General features: G+C 35.0%; 1 protein-coding gene across 2 annotated transcripts; it reads right to left on the bottom strand.

The window, feature by feature from the left end:
• Positions 1-3277: 3277 nt before the first annotated feature.
• TRA2A (transformer 2 alpha homolog) lies at positions 3278-22144 on the bottom strand. Of its 2 annotated transcripts, none has more exons than XM_006179190.3 (8): positions 21932-22144; positions 11769-11902; positions 8541-8706; positions 7560-7748; positions 5708-5823; positions 4705-4830; positions 4313-4380; positions 3278-4152 (listed from the first exon to the last, which is right to left on the bottom strand). In XM_006179190.3, exons 1-8 carry the CDS (start codon positions 21965-21967, stop codon positions 4142-4144), a joined length of 846 nt encoding a protein of 281 aa, XP_006179252.1. In that variant the 5' UTR covers positions 21968-22144; the 3' UTR covers positions 3278-4141. The 2 variants fall into 2 exon arrangements, with proteins under 2 accessions (XP_006179252.1, XP_032339743.1); XM_032483852.1 differs by having other exon boundaries at positions 4705-4827.
• Positions 22145-22152: the final 8 nt, after the last annotated feature.

The following is a 22152-nucleotide window of genomic DNA, read 5'->3' as shown; positions in this document are numbered from 1 at the left end:
TTAAGTACATTCACTGTTGTACAACCATCACCACCATCCATTTCCAACTGAAACGCTACAAATTAAGCATTCTCTATTCTCCCCTTTATATATACTTTTACTTTTCCAAATTAAAGTGATCAGAGCCACACTCTATATTCTGAAACTGTGACACTTCAATTACCCATCTATCCATGTCCACCTCGGAGGGGGAAGTAGGAGTCTATTTAGGCCCTCACTTTGAAGAGTTTTTTTAAGTGTTCTGTCAACTTTATCTCCAACTCATCTTAAAGTATGTTGCCAGTTACATCCCTGCATCAAGATAGTAACCTTGCAAATATATACACAAAAAAGCAATAGTTGGAGTAGTCTGAAAACTATGCCATGAAAATCTACTCCTGAATTGAATTACCATAGAAATATAATAGTCCCTCCCCTTTAGCTTTCTGCGGCTTCAGTTACCCAAGGTCAACCACGGTCCAGAAATATTAAAAATTCCAGAAACAAACAACTCAAGTTTTTAAGATGCATGCCTTTCTGAGTAGTGTGATAAACTTCACACCATCCTGCCTAGGGTTCCCAACCATAGACATCATCATAGATCCATGATCCAGCATCACCTGAAGCAGATGATCCTCCTATATATCATCAGGTCAACAATGCCCTAACAATGCCATGTCATACTTCATCTCAACACATCGGAATTTATGTCACACTATCACAAGGGAGTACACTTTGAGAAAACATTCACATAACTTTCATTACAGTGTATTGGTATAACTGTTCTACTTTACTAATCTCTTACTGTGCCTAACTTATAAAATTTACCACAGGTATATACTTAAAGAGAACAGTGTAGTGTAAGGTTCAGTGCCACCCAATGGTTTCAAGCATCCACTGAAAGCCTTGGAACATATACCCAAGGAAAAAGGGGTAGTATTATATGTACCTAGATTTCACATCACAGAATGCTGTGAGGATTCATAGCTGGTTTGTATGTTAAGTAACTTACCTTCTTTTTAACCTTATGAACACCATGCATGGGTTTCCAATTGGACAGCCTTTTTAGGGTCAATAACAAGTATGTGTAGGGCAGAATTCATGAAATCACTGTGAAGTATATAGGACTCCATAGTGTGCACATTTTGTACCAATACCATGCAGTCTTACTTTTTCCCCTTTGGCTCTATCAAGTTTTTATCTCGCCATATTGCTTCTGAAAATTATCTTAATTTCATTTTGAAATAACTTTGAGGTATAAATAATTCAGAGAATAGAAGCTTATTTTCCTTTAGTAATATCTCAACACCTTGTTTCCAGAGAAGATCTTCCTCTCACATAGTGTTTGTGAGAGCTTAAATTGGCAAAGTCTGTTATTCCATTTATGTGTGTATTTGCTTTCTTGGAAGTTAGTTAGATCTTTCTTGTTTTCTATATTCATCATTCCTTATTGATAGTATATTTCTCACCTTTTAAAGTGTCATTCATGTAATACAAAAATGCACTGATTTCGACCATTAAATCCACTTAATTTCAAATTTATCTGAGTGGGAAAAAGAAAATCCATACAGCCAAAGCATTAAGTCTGATATCAGGGGTAGACATTTTCAACATATAAAACTTTCTTTATATTACAAATAATAGGCTTTTAATTACCATAGTGAAATAATAAATACGTGTGCTTCATAGTTCTCTAGGTGCTATGAAATTCAAATGTTCTGAATATTCCAAAAAAAACAAAACAAACTATTTTTCTTGAATCCAGGGGGAATTTCTATTTGACAGGAGATTTTACCTTAAGAGAGGTATATGTATGTCCCTGAATTTCTATGTTCTACTGGTTTTCTGCAAATCCCTCTCAATTCCTTTCTCCTGACAATCACTTCACAAAGTTAACTATCCACTATTAGAAAGCTGGTGTATATTCTAAAAGTAAACAGTTGTTTTTCTTAAGTGCACTTTTCCTAGGAAGACAGAGTGCAAATTTCTTTTTCCAAAATTTTTAAAGGCTCCATGACCCAAATAAGATTAAGCAGAAACCACTGTTGTAAGGAGTTAGAACCAAAAAACTCCTCCAACCCCTTAACACCAACATTATTTCTACCCTTCAGTGAGTTGGAAAAAACTGTCTTAATTAAGGGGGGGAGGGTGTAATAGCTCAGTGGTACAGCAAGTGCTTAGCATGCACGAGGTCCTGAGTTCAATTCCCAGTACCTCCATTAAAAAAAAAAAAAAAAAAAAACTTAAGATTTTTAATACTGTAAGTAAATCCCTTCTCCCCAGCAGGGAGGGCCCAGCCCTTGGTTATTATCTTTGTCCTCTCTAACCTTCTTCAAAATTCCAGGTATGTTACCGCCTTAAGGCCATTACATTCGCTGTACTCTCTAACATACTTTCCCCAGGTATCTACAAGGCTCCCTTCCCTCCACACTTTCAGATTTTACTATTGTTTCACCTTCTCAGGAAAGCCTTCAAGGACTGCCCTATTTAAACTTCAATCCCTCTCACTCTTGTTTTCTCCTCTGCTGTTTTCTGTCCATTAACACATATGTACTATCTACATATTTTTAATTATGTTCACTGTCTCTTCATATGGTTATTAATTCTCTTCCAGATTGTGGCTAATGTTGTTACTTTTGTTGATGATACACAGCTTAAATCTTTGAAGTATTACTATAGTGAACAAATTAATGTTCTTTTTAAGGCAGTGATTCCTAGTCTTTAATAACCTGGCTTAACGAACAAAAACTCTCTAGGGACCAACAAGAGATTGTTTTGTTCTCTGGATATCCCTTATTGGCAAAAAAAATTTTAAGATATTTTGAAAAGTTACCTTTTTAATAAAGATGTCTGAAGCACTTCCAACTGCATACATTCCATTTATCTAATACACAGATCATAATTATCTAATTTTATTCCCATTGCTTTGAGGGAGAAAACAAAGGAGACTCAGGCTCTTATACCTTTTTATTTTTGAGGTCACCTCAAAAATCAACCACCTCTTTGTTACAACAGCCTCCTCTCACATTACAGCTGCTTAAGTGTGTGTGTTTCCTACAAGCACAGAAACTTCTTGAAAAAATAAACCATATTATTTACTTTCTTTAGCATGAGGTTTGGTACAGAATATTCTCAGTATTTACAGGTTGGTCAATGAAAAAAGGGAGGGAAGAAAAGGGTTTTTCAAGACTGATTATATATGCAGGTGTAAGCAAAAATGTTAGGAAAAAGGAAGGACTGGTTTTCAAATCAATCCAGTTACATTTTCCCATTGTACAACAATAAAGAGACAGTCCCATTTTCAAAGAAATTCATTTTTATTTGAAAGGAGACTACTTTCCCCCACACTATCTTCTAAGGACTTTATATAATAGCCTGCTTAACCAGTCTCAAAACCAAAATTTCTAACAGCAAAGTATATAACTGCTCTAAATAATAAATAAGGGTTTGTCCTCCACTAATAATTAAATGTCAATAAATTCAACACAAAAATCACACTTTACGTTTGTAAGTTTTAACAAATGTATTTTAAATACAACATGTTTTTTAGGAGTCCACAAGCTTTTCATCTCTAAAAAATGACTTAATTTTTAGGGTTCAAAAATTCCGTACTTCAAAAGAAATGATCAAGTATTTTCTTCTATAGCTTCAAACTTTCTACAATCAACTATTTGACTGCTCCATGCCACCCCAGACAAACTTGACATGACTGAACTACTTTGTATTACTAACTTCCCCAAAAGAAAGTTTAAAAAGGAGTTTGTAGTAAATGCACCTCTCTAATACAATATCTAACACAAAAGGTTTAAAAAGATCATTTCTTTCCTCATTTGATTAGCCAGGAGTTAGTTTTCTGTAAAAGTAAAGAAAAATCATTTACAAAAAGCGTAACACTGAGGGTTCTTTTTTTTACTCCAGATGTTTAACTACTCAAAATGACAAAAATTACATCTTTAAGTAATACAATAAAAGGGGTGGAAAACAGCAATACAATGGACAAAGTATAGATGCTAAATAAACCAAAAGTTTTTTTTTTAAGGATTCTTTTTAAGGACTAGGAAGGGTCAGAAGCTTGGAGAAATCCAGAATTAAACAAAAAAAGGAGAAAGAGAAAAAAAGAAAATAAAGAGAAAAAGATGTCCTCAACTGCAATCATTGTTTATTAATAGCGTCCTGAAAAAGAGTTAAAAAAAAAATTAAGTCAAATGACAATTATAGTTTGACTTGCCTAATATTTTCTCAACTATTAACAGTCACCTATACCCTAATTTTCTCAATAAACCATTCATTAGAAATGAGCTTCTTAATGCTACAAAAGCAAGAGTATACATACTTGGGCTGTAGGAACGAGATCTTGATCGTGATCTGTATCGACTATAATAAGGAGAAGGTGATCTTCTTCTGTAGGAAAATAAAAGACTACTCAGCATACCACATAATCACTATGCCAAGGCAGATAAAAATTCCCTGTCATTCAAAATAATAAATGGACCCAAGATGATCACTATGAAGTTTTCTATGTGCCATTGATACTACAACAGTATTGGCAAAGACAAAAAATTAAACTGTTCTGTTTTGAGAAAATCATTTTTTCCACTTTCTCAGAAAAGCATCATATACAATCTATTTTAAATATTTTTATTAACATAAATTAGACAAATTAAAAGTGCCAAATACTACTGCTATCATCTAATTTAGTATAGAAATCACAAGTTAAAACATTACCTGTACCGGTAATCATAGTCTTCATATCTGTCATACCCACGATCATATCCTCTATCATAGTAAGAATCCCGACGTCTGCCACCTCCTCCACCTCCACCGCCGCCTCCACCGCCACCACCACCACTACTACAGAAAAATGTGGAAATTTTATACCAACATGAATGATTACCTTCTAATGTCATTTAATACAAACTGGTACTTAGATACTTTCCAGACTATAAAATCCTCTTCTGTTAATGCACCACCCAAATCAGCAAGACCTTTTCAATAAGGTGAAATGAAGCACCATGCTCCTAAGATGTATGTCCTTATGACTAATTATAAAATAAACATCAAGAATTAAAAAGTAACCAGTAACCCTGAACATTAAAGAGAATTACCTACCTTACACAGAGGTCTGGCACTAAAACAATTTCAAGGTCTGGTGTTCAAACCTTTGGCAATGAATTTAAACTCTAAGCCCTTTCTCCTGCTGTTTTCCCAACTCCTATTCATAGCAACATTTTTACTTTAGTTTTCAGTAAGCTCTCCTTGTCAAATCCTACGTTTTCCCAAGAGGCTTCACACATTAAATGAAAGCCTATATTCCTTCTTTCACTCTTAAAAAATACTATCTTTGGTATTTAAAAAAAACCAAAACCCTTTAGTACCTATTTATGTTCCACACAAAGTGAAAATTGGCTTTTTAAAAAACATTAGTATCAGTAAAACCCTTCTCTAAGCACAGACACTTACAAGGTCACATAGAATAGAAAGCAGAAGAGCCAGAAATGCACTCAGATAGATTTGTCTCCCTGCTCAAATATATATAAAAAGTAAAAGAAATAGTTTGTGCCTCAGAGAAGGCACTCCCCCCACAAAAGGATTAAAAAAATATATACTCAAGTAACTCAATTCTAATTACAGGGAAAAAAATTTTGTCTTTCGATTAATCAAAATTTCATACACATTTCTGGTGGATTTCTGGCTTTTAAAATTTAGCTTAGGAAACTTGAAATCTTACTGAGTTGGTCTGCCCATGTATATGCCTGGTGTAGGTGTGTGCGCTCTCTTGGTGATAGAATAATCCACACGAATTCTTCTACCATCCAGCTCCATTCCATTTGCCCTTTCCATAGCCTATAAAGGAGTATAGACACAGGAAGTCATGCATAATTCACCAAGGAGAAACTACTAAAACTGCAACAAACTTTACATTTTCCCATTTGGGATTTCAAAAATTAAAATTCTCTAAACACTTCTTTCTCAAGCAATAGTGCTAAGATTTTACATATTAATCGCTCCTATATGCATGTCAATAGTGTTAGGTTTTCTAATATACATATGGACACTTAAGCAAGCCTTTGCAGAAAGGCTGGGGAAGCTACCGCCATAGAGAAGGAACCACACAACTCAGGGAAGCCCGCATAATTTTAACACTGCAGTTACTAGCTTCAGTCTGGGCAATTCAAAGCAGAAATTGCAACTCAGCTGACAAGTCCAAACAAGTCAAGCCATTCCTTAAGTAAAACACTGCCACCTAGTGAACTCCAAATACAAAGGAACTTCTAAATCTGCCAACAAGTGCTCCTGTTTTTATATCTGTACTCACATTCCCTATCACTTTGCCCTTTGGTACTAATACAAATAAATGCAGTAATAATTCAACCACTTTAACACATTAAAAAAATTCTTTGAAATTAAGTAAAGTCACCCTTTTCATTTTATTTTACCCAGAAATAAACCTACGGCCAGGAGTGGGGGAGTTGTCAAAAGACAGGATAAATGAGTTTCATATTAAACATTTTTAAACTGTGATACTGTTTGCAACTTTCATTTCAGGTCAGATGTCCTGGTATTTCTAAATTTATACCTTTATCCCTTAACTGAGAACAGGAATAAACAAATCACAAATATGTAATAGTGAAAAACAAAACAAATAAAAAAAAAACCCCCACTGGAGTGCCTATTAGAATGTCTGTTACATAAATGCTTCAACTTGCAGAATTATTTTGTTAGACTTAATCAGGGTTTTTCAACTCACAGCACTACTGACATTTTGGGACTGCTAATCCCGTGTCATGGGTGGTTATCTTGTGCATTGCAGGATGTTTAATATCATTCCTGGCCTCTATCCACCAAGATGCTAATAGCATCTATTATTTTTGAAAGATACACTTTTATTATGACTGCTTATATTATAATCAAACACTGTTCATGCAAAGAGCAATAATGATTCCTGGCACTATTTCAAATCACTAACACTGATCATTCTGTTAGGCAAATTAAGAATGGCACTAAACAGGATAAGGGTATAGCTAAGTGGTAGAGCGCATGCTTAGCATGCATGACGCCCTGGGTTCAATCCCCAGTACCTCCTCTTAAAAGTACCAATTCTTTCCATGTATTATTTTTCATTTATAGATCAGAATGACAGATGAACATTAAGAGAATAGAAAAACTCTGTATTCACGAGGAGCTAATTAGGCACTTACAAAATTAAACAGATTAAACCTAAATAACACATAATTCTTTAAAAAAGTTAATCGTCTGTTTGGAGCATGAATAAGGCTTATTCAAAAGAGAACACTTATATACACTTCACTTTTTCCATTAAAAACACATAATATCACTTTATAAGGCCAGATTTCAATCAGGATATGCCCATACCAGAAAGTATTAGCTGGAAAGTGAAAATGGCCATTCCAATTTTAATTAACACTGAGAGGCAGAATTTAAATCATGTCAGAGAATGAAAGAGGACATAATGTTTATGGAACTGGGAGGCTATTAATCAACTTTTAATAGTAACTCAGTATTATAATCATGCACATTCAGAAAATTTTCAAAATGACAAATTATAAAAACAAAATCACCTCCTTTGAGTCATCTATTCTTTCGAAGTAAACAAAAGCAAATCCTCGTGATCGTCCAGTTCGCTGATCATAAACCACGTTGACACCACTCAACGGTCCGTATCGAGAAAATACTTCACGAAGATCTCTCTCTGTTGTATACAAACTGAGGCCAAACACTCCTAGACAAGTGTTGGGATCTGGATTCGCCTGTTGAATGAACATGCTGATTTTAAGCTTCAAATTATAACAAAAATTAAATACTTTGCTAAGAACAGCTTACCCAATACACAAAGACTACATTGTTTTTCAGAAAGTATCCAAAGAATTTATCCTTAGTTTAATGCTGCATTTCTACTTTTATCCAAATGTTTTCCATCTCTTATAGAATTGTACTTAACCTGACTTTATCTACAATTGCTGGTAAGACTCTCCTCCATTTCCATTCTTCAGCAAAGATATTCCTTCAATGTTCCCACAACCCAGCCTTGAAAAGTTAATGTGCAGACTTCAAATATCATGATAGACTCCACTACAGTTAAAAACAAACCAACCTCAGTGTCATGTATCAGGACTCAAATTCCTTATCTATAATATGTTAACTTGCCTGACAGAGAGGTTAAGAGTATTAAATGCATTGAGGAACTTTGCACAGTGCTCAATGTAAGTGTTAGCTATTGTTATTACTACTGAGCTTTTGGTATTTCTGTGCTACAAACTGACCCCCAACGCCGAAAGTAAAATTTTTAATGTCTGTATTTTCAATTCAGCTTTCATTTTAATTCTCATAACAAATCATTTCTTTCCAAATTTCATTTACCAGCTCAAAAGTCAAGAAAAGAAAATATACATAAATGTGTATAAACAATAATCATATAATCAAGGATGTTTCTGGAGTACCACTCTTAAATAGTGGTCTAGTTGTCATAAAAGCAAGATATTATGCTGTGCTTAAACACACAGGAAAGACTAAGCTTTCATTAACTTTTAAAAACCACATACCCTGCTGCCTGTATGTCTTCTCCGGTTAGACATTGGAGAATGACTTCGGCTCCTTCGACGCCGGTATTCTGGTGTGTATGACCTACTTCGAGATCGTCTCCTATGAGAGTGAGAATGGGATCTGGATCGAGTGTAACGTCTATGAGAATGCCTCCTTGACCTTGACCTTTGAGAGAAATAAATTTAGGTAAAAATACTGGAACAAAATGACTAATGCTGTTAAAATCAAAAGCAAACAACCACCAGTTGCAAGTTCCCTGAGCAGACAAAACCAGTTTAATTATTAATTATTTTAAATTAATTAATAATTTAATTATTAATTTAGCTTAATCACCAATTACTGTGAAGACACTGCCTTCTCACTACATGAGCTGCTTTGTAACAGCATACCACTGAGCCTCATTCCATACTTGATTTGAGTGCTTCTGGTTTGCAAACTGTCTTTTTGGTGGTGTGCACAATAATTTTTACTGACTACTACTACAATGCCAAAGGCCTATATGTATATTCCTGCTTATTCTCAGCTCTTTTCTTCTTTCTGAGGAAAAAGTATTCTTCCTCTTGTACTCTTAATCACTACATCTCCTCCCTAGCCTATCCCTTCCAAAGTCACTCCTCACCTTTCCTTACAAACGTGTTAAGGCCCTGTCTTCTTCAAAAAGAAAAAAAATCAAGTAGCACTAGAAAGGAAATTAATACTCTACAACATGGATGAACCTTGAGGACATTATACTAAGTGAAGTAAGCTAGTCACAAAAAGACAAACACTGTATAATTCTACTTAGATGAGGTACTTAAGAGTAGTCAAAATCATAGAGACAAAGTAAGATGGTGGTTGTCAAGGGCTGGGAGAAGGGGAGAATAAGAGTTATTGTTTAATGGGTAGAGTTTTAGTTTTTATAACACAAAGACTTAAGGAGATGAATGGTTGTGCTGGTTGCACAACAGTATGAATGCATTTAATACCACCAAGCCATACACTTAAAAGTGGTTAAGATTATAAGTGTTTTATAGTTTCACCACAAAACCAACACAAAATAAACCACCAACTACCAATACCATCACAATAAAATCGTTTCCTACATTTTTACTGTAATCTTATATTCTCTCCACTGTTACGTATCATTTCTTTTCCAGTCCTTCTTTAGCCTGCTGTAATCTAGCACCTGCTAAATTCATCAAAACCTAAAATGCCCACCTAATCTAATAGTCTTGTCTAACAGACTTCATTTCTTCAAGCTTTCTCTAGCATCTCACCCATCTCCCCACTGCTGATTCCCTAGTTCATCTGATTATTTCCTATTGCTCTCAGTCCTTTTTCTTTGCCTATTTGTGCAACAATTTCTTTATACTATTCATATGATCTATCCTTAAACACCCAGACGAGTAGCAATGACAGTCAGACAAAATAACTTCTATACAGCATTCAATAAATGTTACAAATGCAAAGAGCAAGAAAATTTAAATAAATCCGGGAGACTCAATAAGATTTTACCAGCAGACAGGTGAAAAGTGTTCTAGGAATAGTAAGAGCAAAGGTTCCTTGGCAAGAAGACATGGAGACGTGACTGGAGAATTGCAAAAGAGTGTAATCTGCTAGTTATTAGGATACTTATAAAGGAAATAATAAAAATGAAAATGAAGAAAGGACTGAGACAGCACTGTGTAAAATCTTGTGCATCAAGCTAAGAGTACAGATTTATTGAAAGGAAGCAAACAATTCCAAGTGGGAATGAAAACAATACTAGTGGCCTACTATCTAAAAGAAATTAATCATTTGGAGGGATGGGGGTGGTGGTACAAGAACACAACTTGTGTGTAAGAGTATCAAACAGAATATTTCCCATTTTCCTTAGCACTACTTTACACCTTCAATTAAAAAAATAAAAAACACTAATAAGAAAACCTGTCACTTAAAATATAAAGAGTTACTTTTAAATGCAGTTGGCCCTAGGTGCCGAAACCTAACTGTACCATGCCATTTTATATGAGGGACTTTAGCAACCAAGAATTAAGTATCTGTAGGAAATCCTGGAACCAATCCTCCCCCAATTGATACTGAAAGAGGACTGTAGTAATAAAAGGTAATGTTAATTTAAAACCTTTAAGGAGTGCTTACCTTTTCTCTAAATCAGATAGTGACAAATCTTATTAAAGTAAGAGAGAGGGAATAAGAAGTGTGCATGGTATTTAATGTTCTCCAGTGACACATGAGCAAAGAACTGAATCAAGTAATATGAGAATATTTGAGGGAAGAGAATTCTAGATTGAGGACCACAAGTGCCAGAGTCCTAAAATGAAAATATGCTAATTTCTGTTCCTATACCTGAATCCTATCCAGTGCTATTCTGCACATGTGGGTTTAATTAAATATGTAGAGTGGTTAGTAAATCAAGTACTAGGCTAGATACAACAGAGAAAAAGATGTATCTGAGGACCTCAAGAAAAGTAGTCTTTTAATTCTTCTGTCTCATGCCTCCTTGCTAGAACACTGTACTCAAAGACATAAATTATTTCTGTAATCAAGAAATTACAATGACTCATCAAAATAACTATCCAGGTTGTTTTTCAATCTTTTTCCACCCACACCAGTACATCTGGGACATCTGATACAGTAAACCTTCTAATGGTTTACTGGAGTTTTTGTCAGTGGAAATGGTAGCGTTAAAGCCTCCAAATCACCCTGGGAACCATCACCCCTCAATTACATTTAACCAGAATTCTACCCAAAACCTACTGAGTCAGAATCTTCAAGTAAAGGATGTAGCTGAAATCTGAATCTTCAAAAAGTTTCTCAAATCATTCTGATAACCAGTACAAAATACATACATCAACCTTCTCTGCACTAAATTGCACATTAACTCTCCAACAGAGGAAATTACTGTTTTGTTGTGCAAATACTGCTGAAATAAAACCAAACCTTAATCCTCAAATGCAAAGCTCATTTAAATCAATCAACAAACTTAATTTGTATTAATAGCTAGTATCAGATAGATTAATTGGCTAAGATATAATTCTAACTTATCTACGCCTGTATTTATAGCCTATCAATTTCTAAACTCTATAGTTTTTTTTTTTTTTAAAAAAAGGCTACTTCATGGTTTTGTGTCTTTGGTGAAATTTCTATACAAAATGCAATGAAAATGAGGGATTGGAAAAAATGACTTTGCCCTGAAAAATCCCAGGAAAGCATTTTAAAAACACATATATTATTTTAAGTACACTTACCTGGATTTTGATCTTGATCGAGAATGGGATTCAGAGTGTTTGGAAACCCTTGATGGACTACGAGATCCTGACCTGCTCTCCGATTTTACACGAGCAGGAGTTCCCGTTGGAGATTTTGACTGAGAGCGAGACTCCTAACAAAGAAGACAGTATTACAAATGGCACTGGTCACATAGATGCCTAACACCTAACATTTAAAGTACGGTAATTATTTATATTGATTGCTCCTGAAAAACAAATGGTTAGGCAACACCCTCCAGAAAAAATTTCAGCTCATTAATAACCCACTGTTAATACTGCTAACTGTCCTCAATAATTCCCTACTTGAACCAGATCACCAATTCTCTATTAACTAAGTAATCATGCAAATTCATCTACAACTTGATCATACAGACACTGGAACATAAACCATACATTTACTTAACCTAGGACCCATTCATTCTTCCAGATTCTTTTAATTCTACTTCACTCTTGCTTTCTACTTCTCTTCATTCTTCATTGAGTTTTTCATTTTTCATACTTCGTGTATTCTTCCCCAATTCAAACAATTCAAAATAGCCTTAAAAAAATATTCAAGTGCTTCTATCTGACCAATCTTCTGTTCAATTTTTTCCCCCATTCAATTTTAATTTTCTGATCTTTAATACTTTTCATTAGCCTTCTTTTATCTTGATTTATCTTCCACATTCTTGGAAAAAACTCTTCAATTTCTTCACGAACATTAACCTTAATGGAAAAAGAACATTTAGTATATTTAAGCACGTGGGGATTATAAAACTCTGCTGGAGTTCAGAATGTTATCTACCAAATGGAAAAGCCAGCAGGTAAAGTGTAAATAACTAGTTTATTTAAAAAAAAAAACAATTTTATAATCTTTAAAATTGCTCAAAAGTCTAGTTTCTAACAAAGAGAATTTACTGAATTTCTCTAAATGTTTTTACCATACTCTTCACCCTCCTCCCCTTTCATGTTTCATCCTAGTTCCTAAAATGTGAACAATTTAAATATAAATACTTAATTCAAGCATAACTCTAACATTAACTGTAACCCCCCCCCACCTATGTCTTAAGTTTTCACTAATTTATAACCTGAAGACTCATAGGGATCTTAAAAAAAGCTTTCACTAAGCCACAGTAAGATATCAAGATATAGTTAAAGCAAAGCAACATAGGCTGAAATATTTGTACATACCTATCTAAACTCACACATTATAGGACACATGAGGTTCAAAGAAGTAAATGAAAATTAGTGAAATTACTAACATCTCCCAATTTTGTTTGAGCACAATCTTTGCTCACTCTGACTTAACCAGAAAGATACCACCTGAAGTAAAATAAGCATACTAAAAAAACGAAAGGGAAAAGAAAGCATGGCATTCTTAAAATTTCCCCCTTGGCTTGTAAACTCCTAGTAGTACATGTGTTTTTAACTGAGCCATTAAAACAAATTCTATTTTGGGGGTGGAGATATAGCTCAGTGGTAGACTGCATGCTTAGTATGCAAGAGGTTTGGGGTTCAATCCCCAGTACTTCCATTTAAAAATTAATAAAAATAAAGAAAAACTAAAAACTTCATTTTATCCACAAAGTATAACGTTCATTATAAGATTAATATCATGATCTTTATTTTTGATCCCACCTCTTTTATTCATAGTTTTTGCATATTTTATGCAGTTATGCATACTTGTACTGCCTTCAGTGACTATATCCTTTAACAGAAAATTGACTGACTTCTGAAAAAGTTGAATATAAATCAAAACTTCGCAAATGAAATAATTTAAAACTGGTTAAAAGCCTTTTTAAAAAAATTTGACAGTTATACGAAGCACTTATGACCAAAGTAGGATGGACAGTTTGGTTTCTCTGTCCACTTAATCCTTAATTAATGTAAATAATTTTCCCAATTTCGTTTTTCATTTATGCCATTAAGACTATCATGCAATTTCCTTAAAAATTTTCCTTCAAGTTTAATGTCAAAAGACTTATTTACCAAGAACTATACTATGCTACTAGGCCCATTTATTTTTTTCAGATAAAAACAAAACTGAAATATATAGCTGCCTTTCTGTTCAATATCAACTTTTCCCATTTATTTACCTACAATAAGTCTTTCACATCTCAGATACTCTAAATTCCTGGACAGATGCCTGGAGCAGGCACAGCAATTTAGGCTTTTTCATTCACTGAAACTGTAAAAGCAGCATATTCAGTACTAAAAAACAAAAAACAAACAAAAAAAGTATAGCTAATTTGCTTGTAATTGAAGTCTCATAGGCTGGTAAAAGTATCTTTCCCTCCTATAAAACAGATCACCAGATATAAATCTACCAACATCACCACAGCCTTTGTTATACATACATATCAGGAAGCTTTGTACTCTGTGATACTGTGTACAATCTTTAATGCCACTAGAATAGAAATCATAATTTTACATATTAAAGTCTTCCCTCATAAAAACAGAAAATTATTCAATAGTGCTAAAAATTACCATTTTCTAAGAATTAATGTAAACAAGGTAACTCACTAACAACTTAAAATTTAAATTTTAAATTCCATTTCTAACATAGCAACCCACTGGAAAACATGCAATTTCCTTTTAGTTTGTTAACAGAAAGCATTAAGATATAACAGTATCTTTTCAAAAGATACCAGTGTATTTTAAAAGAAGGCTTGCTTTTTATTATCCAAGGTGTCACAAATATCTAACCCCCTTTGTTGCCTACCCTTCAATTTTTATACCAGGAAAACCTCAATCTGCATAGATTTCTTCACGGAATTGTTCAAGGTTAAGAAAACAGTACTCAGTTCCCTTTAACTTATAAAGATGTCAATATCACTTTACCCTTCAAAAATAATTCAGAGACTTATCTATTTAAAAAGGTAAATCAATAACCATCAGTAAACTAAACCTAAAGAATAAATACAAAGCATAAAACTTAATTTTTCATAATTATTTTTACTTTATCAAAAAAAGCCTGTCATAAGAATTGGTAGTTTAGTCTTTAAACAGAAAAATGTCATATTAATATTTACCATTTTAAAATAATATTCTCAAAAAGTGATATCAAATAAATGCCATTTCACAAAACTGCATTAGAAACCAGTCTACAATAAGCCCTATATGGACAAATGCTAGATTATCTTTTTCTACTTTGACTTGTCTTCATTATGAAACAATAACTTAAACTTTTTCCAAAACAATTCATAAAACTACTCAGAATTTGGAAAAGGAATTGAAATCGCAAACAGAAAAATAAATATTGAGAAAGGGTGGCATTTGTCCTACACTTAATCTGCACTTAAAGCTATCCAGTCAAGAAATTCTGCACATTCCTCAGAAACCTGCATCCAGATCCATCAAACATTAAAAACATAGTGCCTAGTGGAAATAGGCAAATTAATGACTCAATCAAATCATACAACAAATTTTAACAGAAATATATCTTAAATAGGCTTCTAGTCTACTTTTCCTACTATAAACCAGGAGCCGGACAGAAAGTTCTCACAGTACAACTTGCTTAAATAGTGTCTGCCTGTTTTTTGAACTATTTTCAAGATGCTTTTGGTGGCAGCTGAAGGACACAGCCAAAAATAAAGAGGAGGGTACCAACCACGAGTACTATAGCATACACAATACAAGAAAGTCTAAGAACTATAATTTCTGTGTTAAAACTACAGTTGTACTTTACACACTGTAGATAATCACAATAACCATGTACTATTCCTTTTATCAGGAAAAAGGGCTATTAAACAGATGCACATGTTGTTGCAAAACATGAACAATTCCTACAGTAAACAACTGCAGTGTCTTTTAATACAGCTAGTGTCATATTATAGATGGAAAAAAAATTCCAACCATATGTATGCTTAGTACTTAAAGCCCGTTAAACCAATATAAATGCTATACTGTATATATAACCCATTCTAATATTATGGCAAGGCAAATTTGATGCCAAGTAATAGTGCCAAGTTTACACAAATTCAAGTCTGGATGAATATAGTCTAAGCTTTTAAAACAAATCTTCTCAAAATACATTTCCCCATTACTCTAGCTGAAGATCTATTTCCAAAGAAACACACTAGTGCATTTAGGTAAACTGTATGGGCGGGTGAGGGGAGGTATGGGTACTTAAATTACCCAAATAATGTATATTATTTATTGTAGTAAGAACTTCATTCTTTAGGTTTTGTGGGAAACCTTCTTGTGTTAATTCTTTCATTTCAGTCTACAGAAAGAGCAGTTCTGCCTCCTTCCTTTCAAGTAGGATAGGCTGCTTCTTTTACAGTCTCTTAGACTTATGACGTCTTTGTATCTGCAAAGGCTCAAGTATTCTAACTTGTACGTGTATTTATATTCTCTAAAGTTTGAAATGATTTTGGGGCTGTGTAACATATCTAGAATTGGCACACATATAATCAAATTTAAATTCATGCCACTACTGTGAAATTACCTGTAAAATTTACAAATCTTTTGTACAAATTTTAAATGTGACTCACAAATTGGTCAGGTTATATGTCACGATCAACTTGTAATGTCCAAAAAGCTAGTACATAAGTGGCAATTTTAAAGGCATGGAAAACAAGTGTAAAAGGACTAAAGCGGTTTAGCTATATTAAAAGCTAATAAATAGTAACTAAAATCAAAGAACTAAGAACCTGTTACAGAATTCTCTACTTACGTTCTCATCTTCTAATGTCACAGAGTATTTACAAATCTTGAATAAGTATGATTATAGGGTCTTAGTTTCAAGGAAAAAAATCCGAACTCTTCTACCTCAGATTGGTCAGGCCCAGTCACTCACACCTCTGGTGAAAATCATGAGGCAGTAAGGGTTATACACAACTATGTATGGCAGTAACTTAAAGGAGGGATGGGAAATCATCTTTCCTTCCATTATTCCCTCAACTTTTTTTTTTAAACAGTGTTTGCTGATTCTTTTCCCCATCTGATCTGGAGGTTAGCATTTTCTCACCTTCACTTCTCTCCTGCTAAATCTATCAGGGCATGTAAACAAATAATCAGTATTAACTCACTCAGTTTGTGGATATATTTTTCAAAAAAAAATTTTTTTGTAGGGGTGGGAAGTAATTTATTTATTTATCTGTGTGTTTATTTATCTTTAAGTGGTGGTACTGGGGATTGAACCCAGGACCTCATCCATGCTAAGCACACACTCTACCACTGAGCTATACCCTCAATATGTCCTTTAATGAAGGTCCCAGGGTTAGTTTCTTGATGCCCAAGCACCCACTCATGCTATCAAAGAGGTTTTTCACAGTGTTCACAAGTTCTAGGAAACATGCTGATTATTCATGGCCATTTCACAATTAGTTATACTACATAGTAAACTATAAGTAAATAACCAAAAAATTTTTTTATGACTCCCATTCCTAAATATTTAAATCCCTTGATATTCCTTCAGATCCCAAGACTCCTTATTCTCATTTTAGGAATGGTACAAATCATAAGAAGTCTCTATGACAAATCTACAAAACTACAGCTATATACTGTGGGTACTATTAGTTGCACTGCTCTTTTTAAAGACCCCATTTGCACCCTTCAGTGAAAGAACCTCAAATATAAAATTTGACTGTTAAAATGTTTCCTTAAGTTTACAAATTCCCTGCTTAAATGATGGGGGAATAAAAAAGCATTTTTAAAACTGGATACATCATAGTACTTAACTTTAGGAAAATAAATTAAACCCAAGATGAGTAAGACTGTCCCAAGTTTAATACTACTCCTACTAAAAGAAAGGAAGCCTTACCCTTTCGTCACAGATTGATGTGATGAGATATATATTAAACTGAAGTTGAAGTTTTTTTTTTAAAGCTAAAGTGCTGACATTCTTATCTGTAAACTAGGCATTCAATTTAATCTGTATTAAAAAAAAAAAAAAGGAGGGATGAGGGTGTTTGTTTTTGTTTTTAAAAGAGCCACTCACCAAGCTGAGTTTTCAATGGTAGTCGTCACATCCTATTATTACAAATGTTTCAAAGAAGAAAAAACCCTTCCCCATTTCTGCTATTCTTCAACAAAATATCTTAACATACACAAATTTAAATTCCAAATTGGTACAGATGAATCTGCGTTCTGCTCTACACTTTTCTTATCCATCATATACTAAAGGGAACACCAGAAGTCTCTTTAAAATATTCTAGATACTAAAGAAGCCAGAACAAGCTCCAAAAAAGAGGCAAGAATTAGTATCTTTCTTTTTCAATTATACTACAAAGCACATACAATTGTCAAATTATATGGTAGACTCCTACACAATAAAGAATCACTAACCTCTATTTAAAACACTGGGCCATTGCAAAAGAAAAAAAGGAATCAACGTTTTTCTAAGCTTTATTCAAAAACAAAAAAACAGAGATAGAAGGAGAATAAGTAACATAGTAAGAAAATCTTAACTTTCATTCCACTTAATTTTTGTCAAGGACACTAAAATTTTGAGGTTGAAATTCTAGTTTTAGTCAAAGTTGTATGCAGCAAACAATTCATTATTTTTATGAAGATGACATGCAAAGTCATAGCTCAAGTGCCAACCTTACTTCCAGCTCCAAAAGACATTATCACTTAACATTCTGTTAACTTGACATGTGTCCGAAGACAATTGCTTTAATGGACCTACTTATTTTAATGGCAGCACTATTCTCCTGGATCCCCTGAAAATCTCTCACTTATTCTTTACATCCCTCTGCTGTCCAGTTTAGACTAGATTTTTCATAAACTCCTTCCTTAAATATTTCAAGTGTGCCCTGCTGCTCTTCCTGTACCAGTCTCTGTTCTTTACTAAAACTCCTTTCACTATGCCACTTCCAGAATTAAGACTCCATAGACAGCTCCTTACTGCATACTGGATTAAGTCTAAATTCCTAAATCTAGAATTCAAAACCCTCCATTATCTGACTACATATTTAGTCAAACCTAGCATGTCTCTTAATTCCAGCAACCTCCTCATTGTCACACCCTTACAATCAATATTCATTTTCCTAATCATAGGCTCCTGTGTAAGTTTTACAGAGTAGGTAAGCTTTCTCCTCCCTCTACCTCACAACTGCTCAGCTTCATTTTCTGAATTCCTTATTAATTCTATCACATAGCACTAGATTACATACTTACTTTTACCCAGATTTAAGCAGTCATCTTAAAACAAACTTCAAGTTCTCTTTCTTTCAAGAACACCTGGCATTTACCAAAAAGGCAGCAGATGCTCAATAGTTTTACTTCAGACAGAAGGGACTTCGATTGGTTGACTGTTAGGGTTACTTGTAACAAAATTCAGCCAATTACTTTTTCTTCCTAAAGTTCTTTCAGTACAGTTCTTTAAAATGCGAGATAATAATCTATAATGGAAAATCAAGCTCCTGTAGCTGTTTTTAGCAAGTTCTATTAATGGCCCTGACACACTGAAGTGCAGTGTGCTCTTTTTAAAAAAGTAATCAAAATATACACAGCATAGTTTATGTATGCAATGAACAATGGACTGGGACCTGTAAATCTCAGATTCCTGGCTACATGGTCTTCTGGGCCTTAGTTTTTAATTTTTTTAATGGTAAGAATAATCCAGCCCTCGCAAGATTATTGTAAGCAGTAAATTAGAAAATATGCCAATTAGGAGATCATAAAATGCTATGAAAGTATTAGTATTCATCCTGTTTCTTTAATGTTCTGCAGTCTTCAGAAAGTTACCCTCTAATTTAAAATCTTATCAATAAGATGGGGTTAATGTGTTCTGTTTATCCTATAGATGAAGAAAATAAATATAAATAAAGCAAATCTGAATTTGCAAATCTGAATATCGACCTATCAATGTTTTCTCTAATCTGTTTTAGTCAAAAAGTTTGAAGTATAACAGCCACTTAAAATACCTCGAGAAAATCATTTGAAATTCCTTTTTCAAGCCTCTCTAAAAGGCTATTACATTTAGATACAAAGATAACACAACTGTATTCTATAAAACATTTTAAAACTGCTGGTTTGTGGTTAACAGATAAAAGAATCACTGCAGTTTAAAAACCACATTGGTGAATATGAAATTGCTTTAAGAGAACCCCCCCAAAGGGAAAGTACTAAGTATACCCTCAGAAGTTTCCAGCATTCTACTTCTTTAACCAATTATGAATAAAGACAAATTACCTCAACCTACCAAAAGAAAAAAATAACAGGTGAATGTATTCATTATTCAATCTGAGTTCACAATAAAACACACTTGGGTATCACATGTGAAAACATTTTCAATTATCACAACACTTTACAAGTGCGTGGAAGATAAAAACCTTTTTTTTCTATTAAAATAAATTTTTAATGCCTACATGCATTTTAGCTTAAAACTGGGTAGAAACCTTACATATATTTACTTTCTTAGTTGGGTATGGCAAAAATTATCTATAACTTGCTCTATTCCTCGACTTGATGACTAAATAAAAAAAATGACCTTAAAAGAAAACAAGGTCCTACAAGTAGTCCTCTTCATCCCCTCAAACCAAACACTAACCCCCCAAAATTGTACTAAAATTAACTGAAGATTAATGGACAGCAAAATTTCTTCCCATAACTGCCTAACATTTTCAAAACAAGCAGCAGCTTACAACTACCTACCATCAAATAGTACATGATTTTAAGTTTTCTTGGGACAATACCTCATCCTAAAACGTGAGGAGGTTCAACTATTCATTTACATCTATGCTCCAGATTTTATTAGAGAAATCCAATCTTAAAGACATTAGAGGTAGCTTTTTTGTTTCTAACCTATTTAAATTTCTTTCCTCAAAAAGAACAAAAGCCTAAAGCGACCTCCTGATTTAACTGTCTGGTTCAAGACGCTTCTAAAAAAAGACAAAATTCTTTCCATCCAGCACACACCTTAAGTGTTTTTAATGCGTTTCCTCTAGTGACTAGACTACCAACACAAGAGCCGGAACATGTAGCCTGGGGAGTGTTTTCTTTCCAGTTTTACACTAACTCACTTCCACCAATTTCCACTATGAAGGTAACTTCGGAAATATAACTCAGTCATTGCTAAACATTCTAGTATACTTAAGTCGAGGATAACGTTATCTTTGTGATGTTTAAATTCAACGACCCCAAATAATGAAAAACTTCGAGCCCTCTTTGCTGGGGGATGGGTTGAGGAGAGAAACGTGAGAGGGCCTTTAGTTTCCAGGTAACACTCTGAGTTAAGAGAACTATATATATAAATTGACTATTGTAAAAATATTGAGCCATGAACTTTGCTCAGTTATGTAAGATTAAGACAGAAGATTCTCTCTTTTTTTTTTTTTTTTACCGTAAAAACCTGTAAAGGAGTGGTCAGCTTTTAGATGAAAGGTCACAGGAAGAAAAGCATTATAAGTTGAGATATAGAGAATAAAAAAAAAACCCAGTATCAAGGAATTAGAAAAATAAGGCGTTATAGCATTTCCACATTCATTTTGAAGTGAAAGGAAAGCAGAAGGGACATTAAGGGAAAAGGGGTCCTTGCGTAGTTTTCCCCTCACAGCTCTCGTCTTAAGAACGCTTAAGGGTCGGTGCGGTCGTTGACTAACCACTTCATTAGGCTCGTCCCACCTTCAACCTCAAGGCTTTCGCCTTTATAGACGCAACGCCGCCGGTTCCAACAGAGACGCGGCCGCTCACTGCAATAGAGAGCCAAGGAGACACAGGCCCCAGCTAGCCCCACGCCAGCTTCTTCCCGCCCGGACAACAGCCCCGCGCACTTTCGACCCCGAGACCCTCTACGATGCTCGGGGTCGCCAGAAACGCCTCCGCAGGAAACACCTACCACTATCCGACCGGAGGGGAACTCCCTGCCGTCCCCTCCCGCCCCACCGCGACGGGGACCCACACCTCTCAACAGAGATAAGGAAGCCTCGGGGTGGGGAGAAGGGAGGGCACACTGCGGGGGGAAATCGGACCCAAGAGTCCAGCTATCGTCAGTCTCCGAAAAGGGGGGAAGAGAGGGTTATCCGTGGTGTTTGGGGCAAGAGTGGAACCCAGAAGCCATCTTGGGATGTGAGGAAGCGACCGCGATGGCTCCAGAGGCTGCTCCCCGCGGGCCCCCTCAGTACTCCCCGCAACCCCGCCCGACCGCGCTCGTCCCCGTGAAACCCCGAGCATCGGGCCGCCGCCGAAGACGGCTCCCGCGGCTTTGTACTCACTCTGCCCTCGAAGTTGTTCTCCTCTACATCACTCATGTCGGCCAGGCGCTCCCCAGAACTAAATAAGAGGCAAGTCTCGGCTTGAGGGCCGATGGCCTAATCAACCCGCTGACTGGACCGTCGTGGGGAGGAAAGAGTCGGCAACAACGGCCGCTCCACTCCACTCCCACTCGGTCGCAGGCTCCGGCAAAATGGCGTCGGCGCCGCCAGAAACCTTCTGG

The sequence above is a fragment of the Camelus ferus genome, chromosome 7, assembly GCF_009834535.1.
Source record: "Camelus ferus isolate YT-003-E chromosome 7, BCGSAC_Cfer_1.0, whole genome shotgun sequence".
NCBI classification, from domain to species: domain Eukaryota; kingdom Metazoa; phylum Chordata; class Mammalia; order Artiodactyla; family Camelidae; genus Camelus; species Camelus ferus.
Note: the sequence above shows the minus strand (reverse complement) of the source record. Positions and strands in the feature narration are given on the sequence as shown.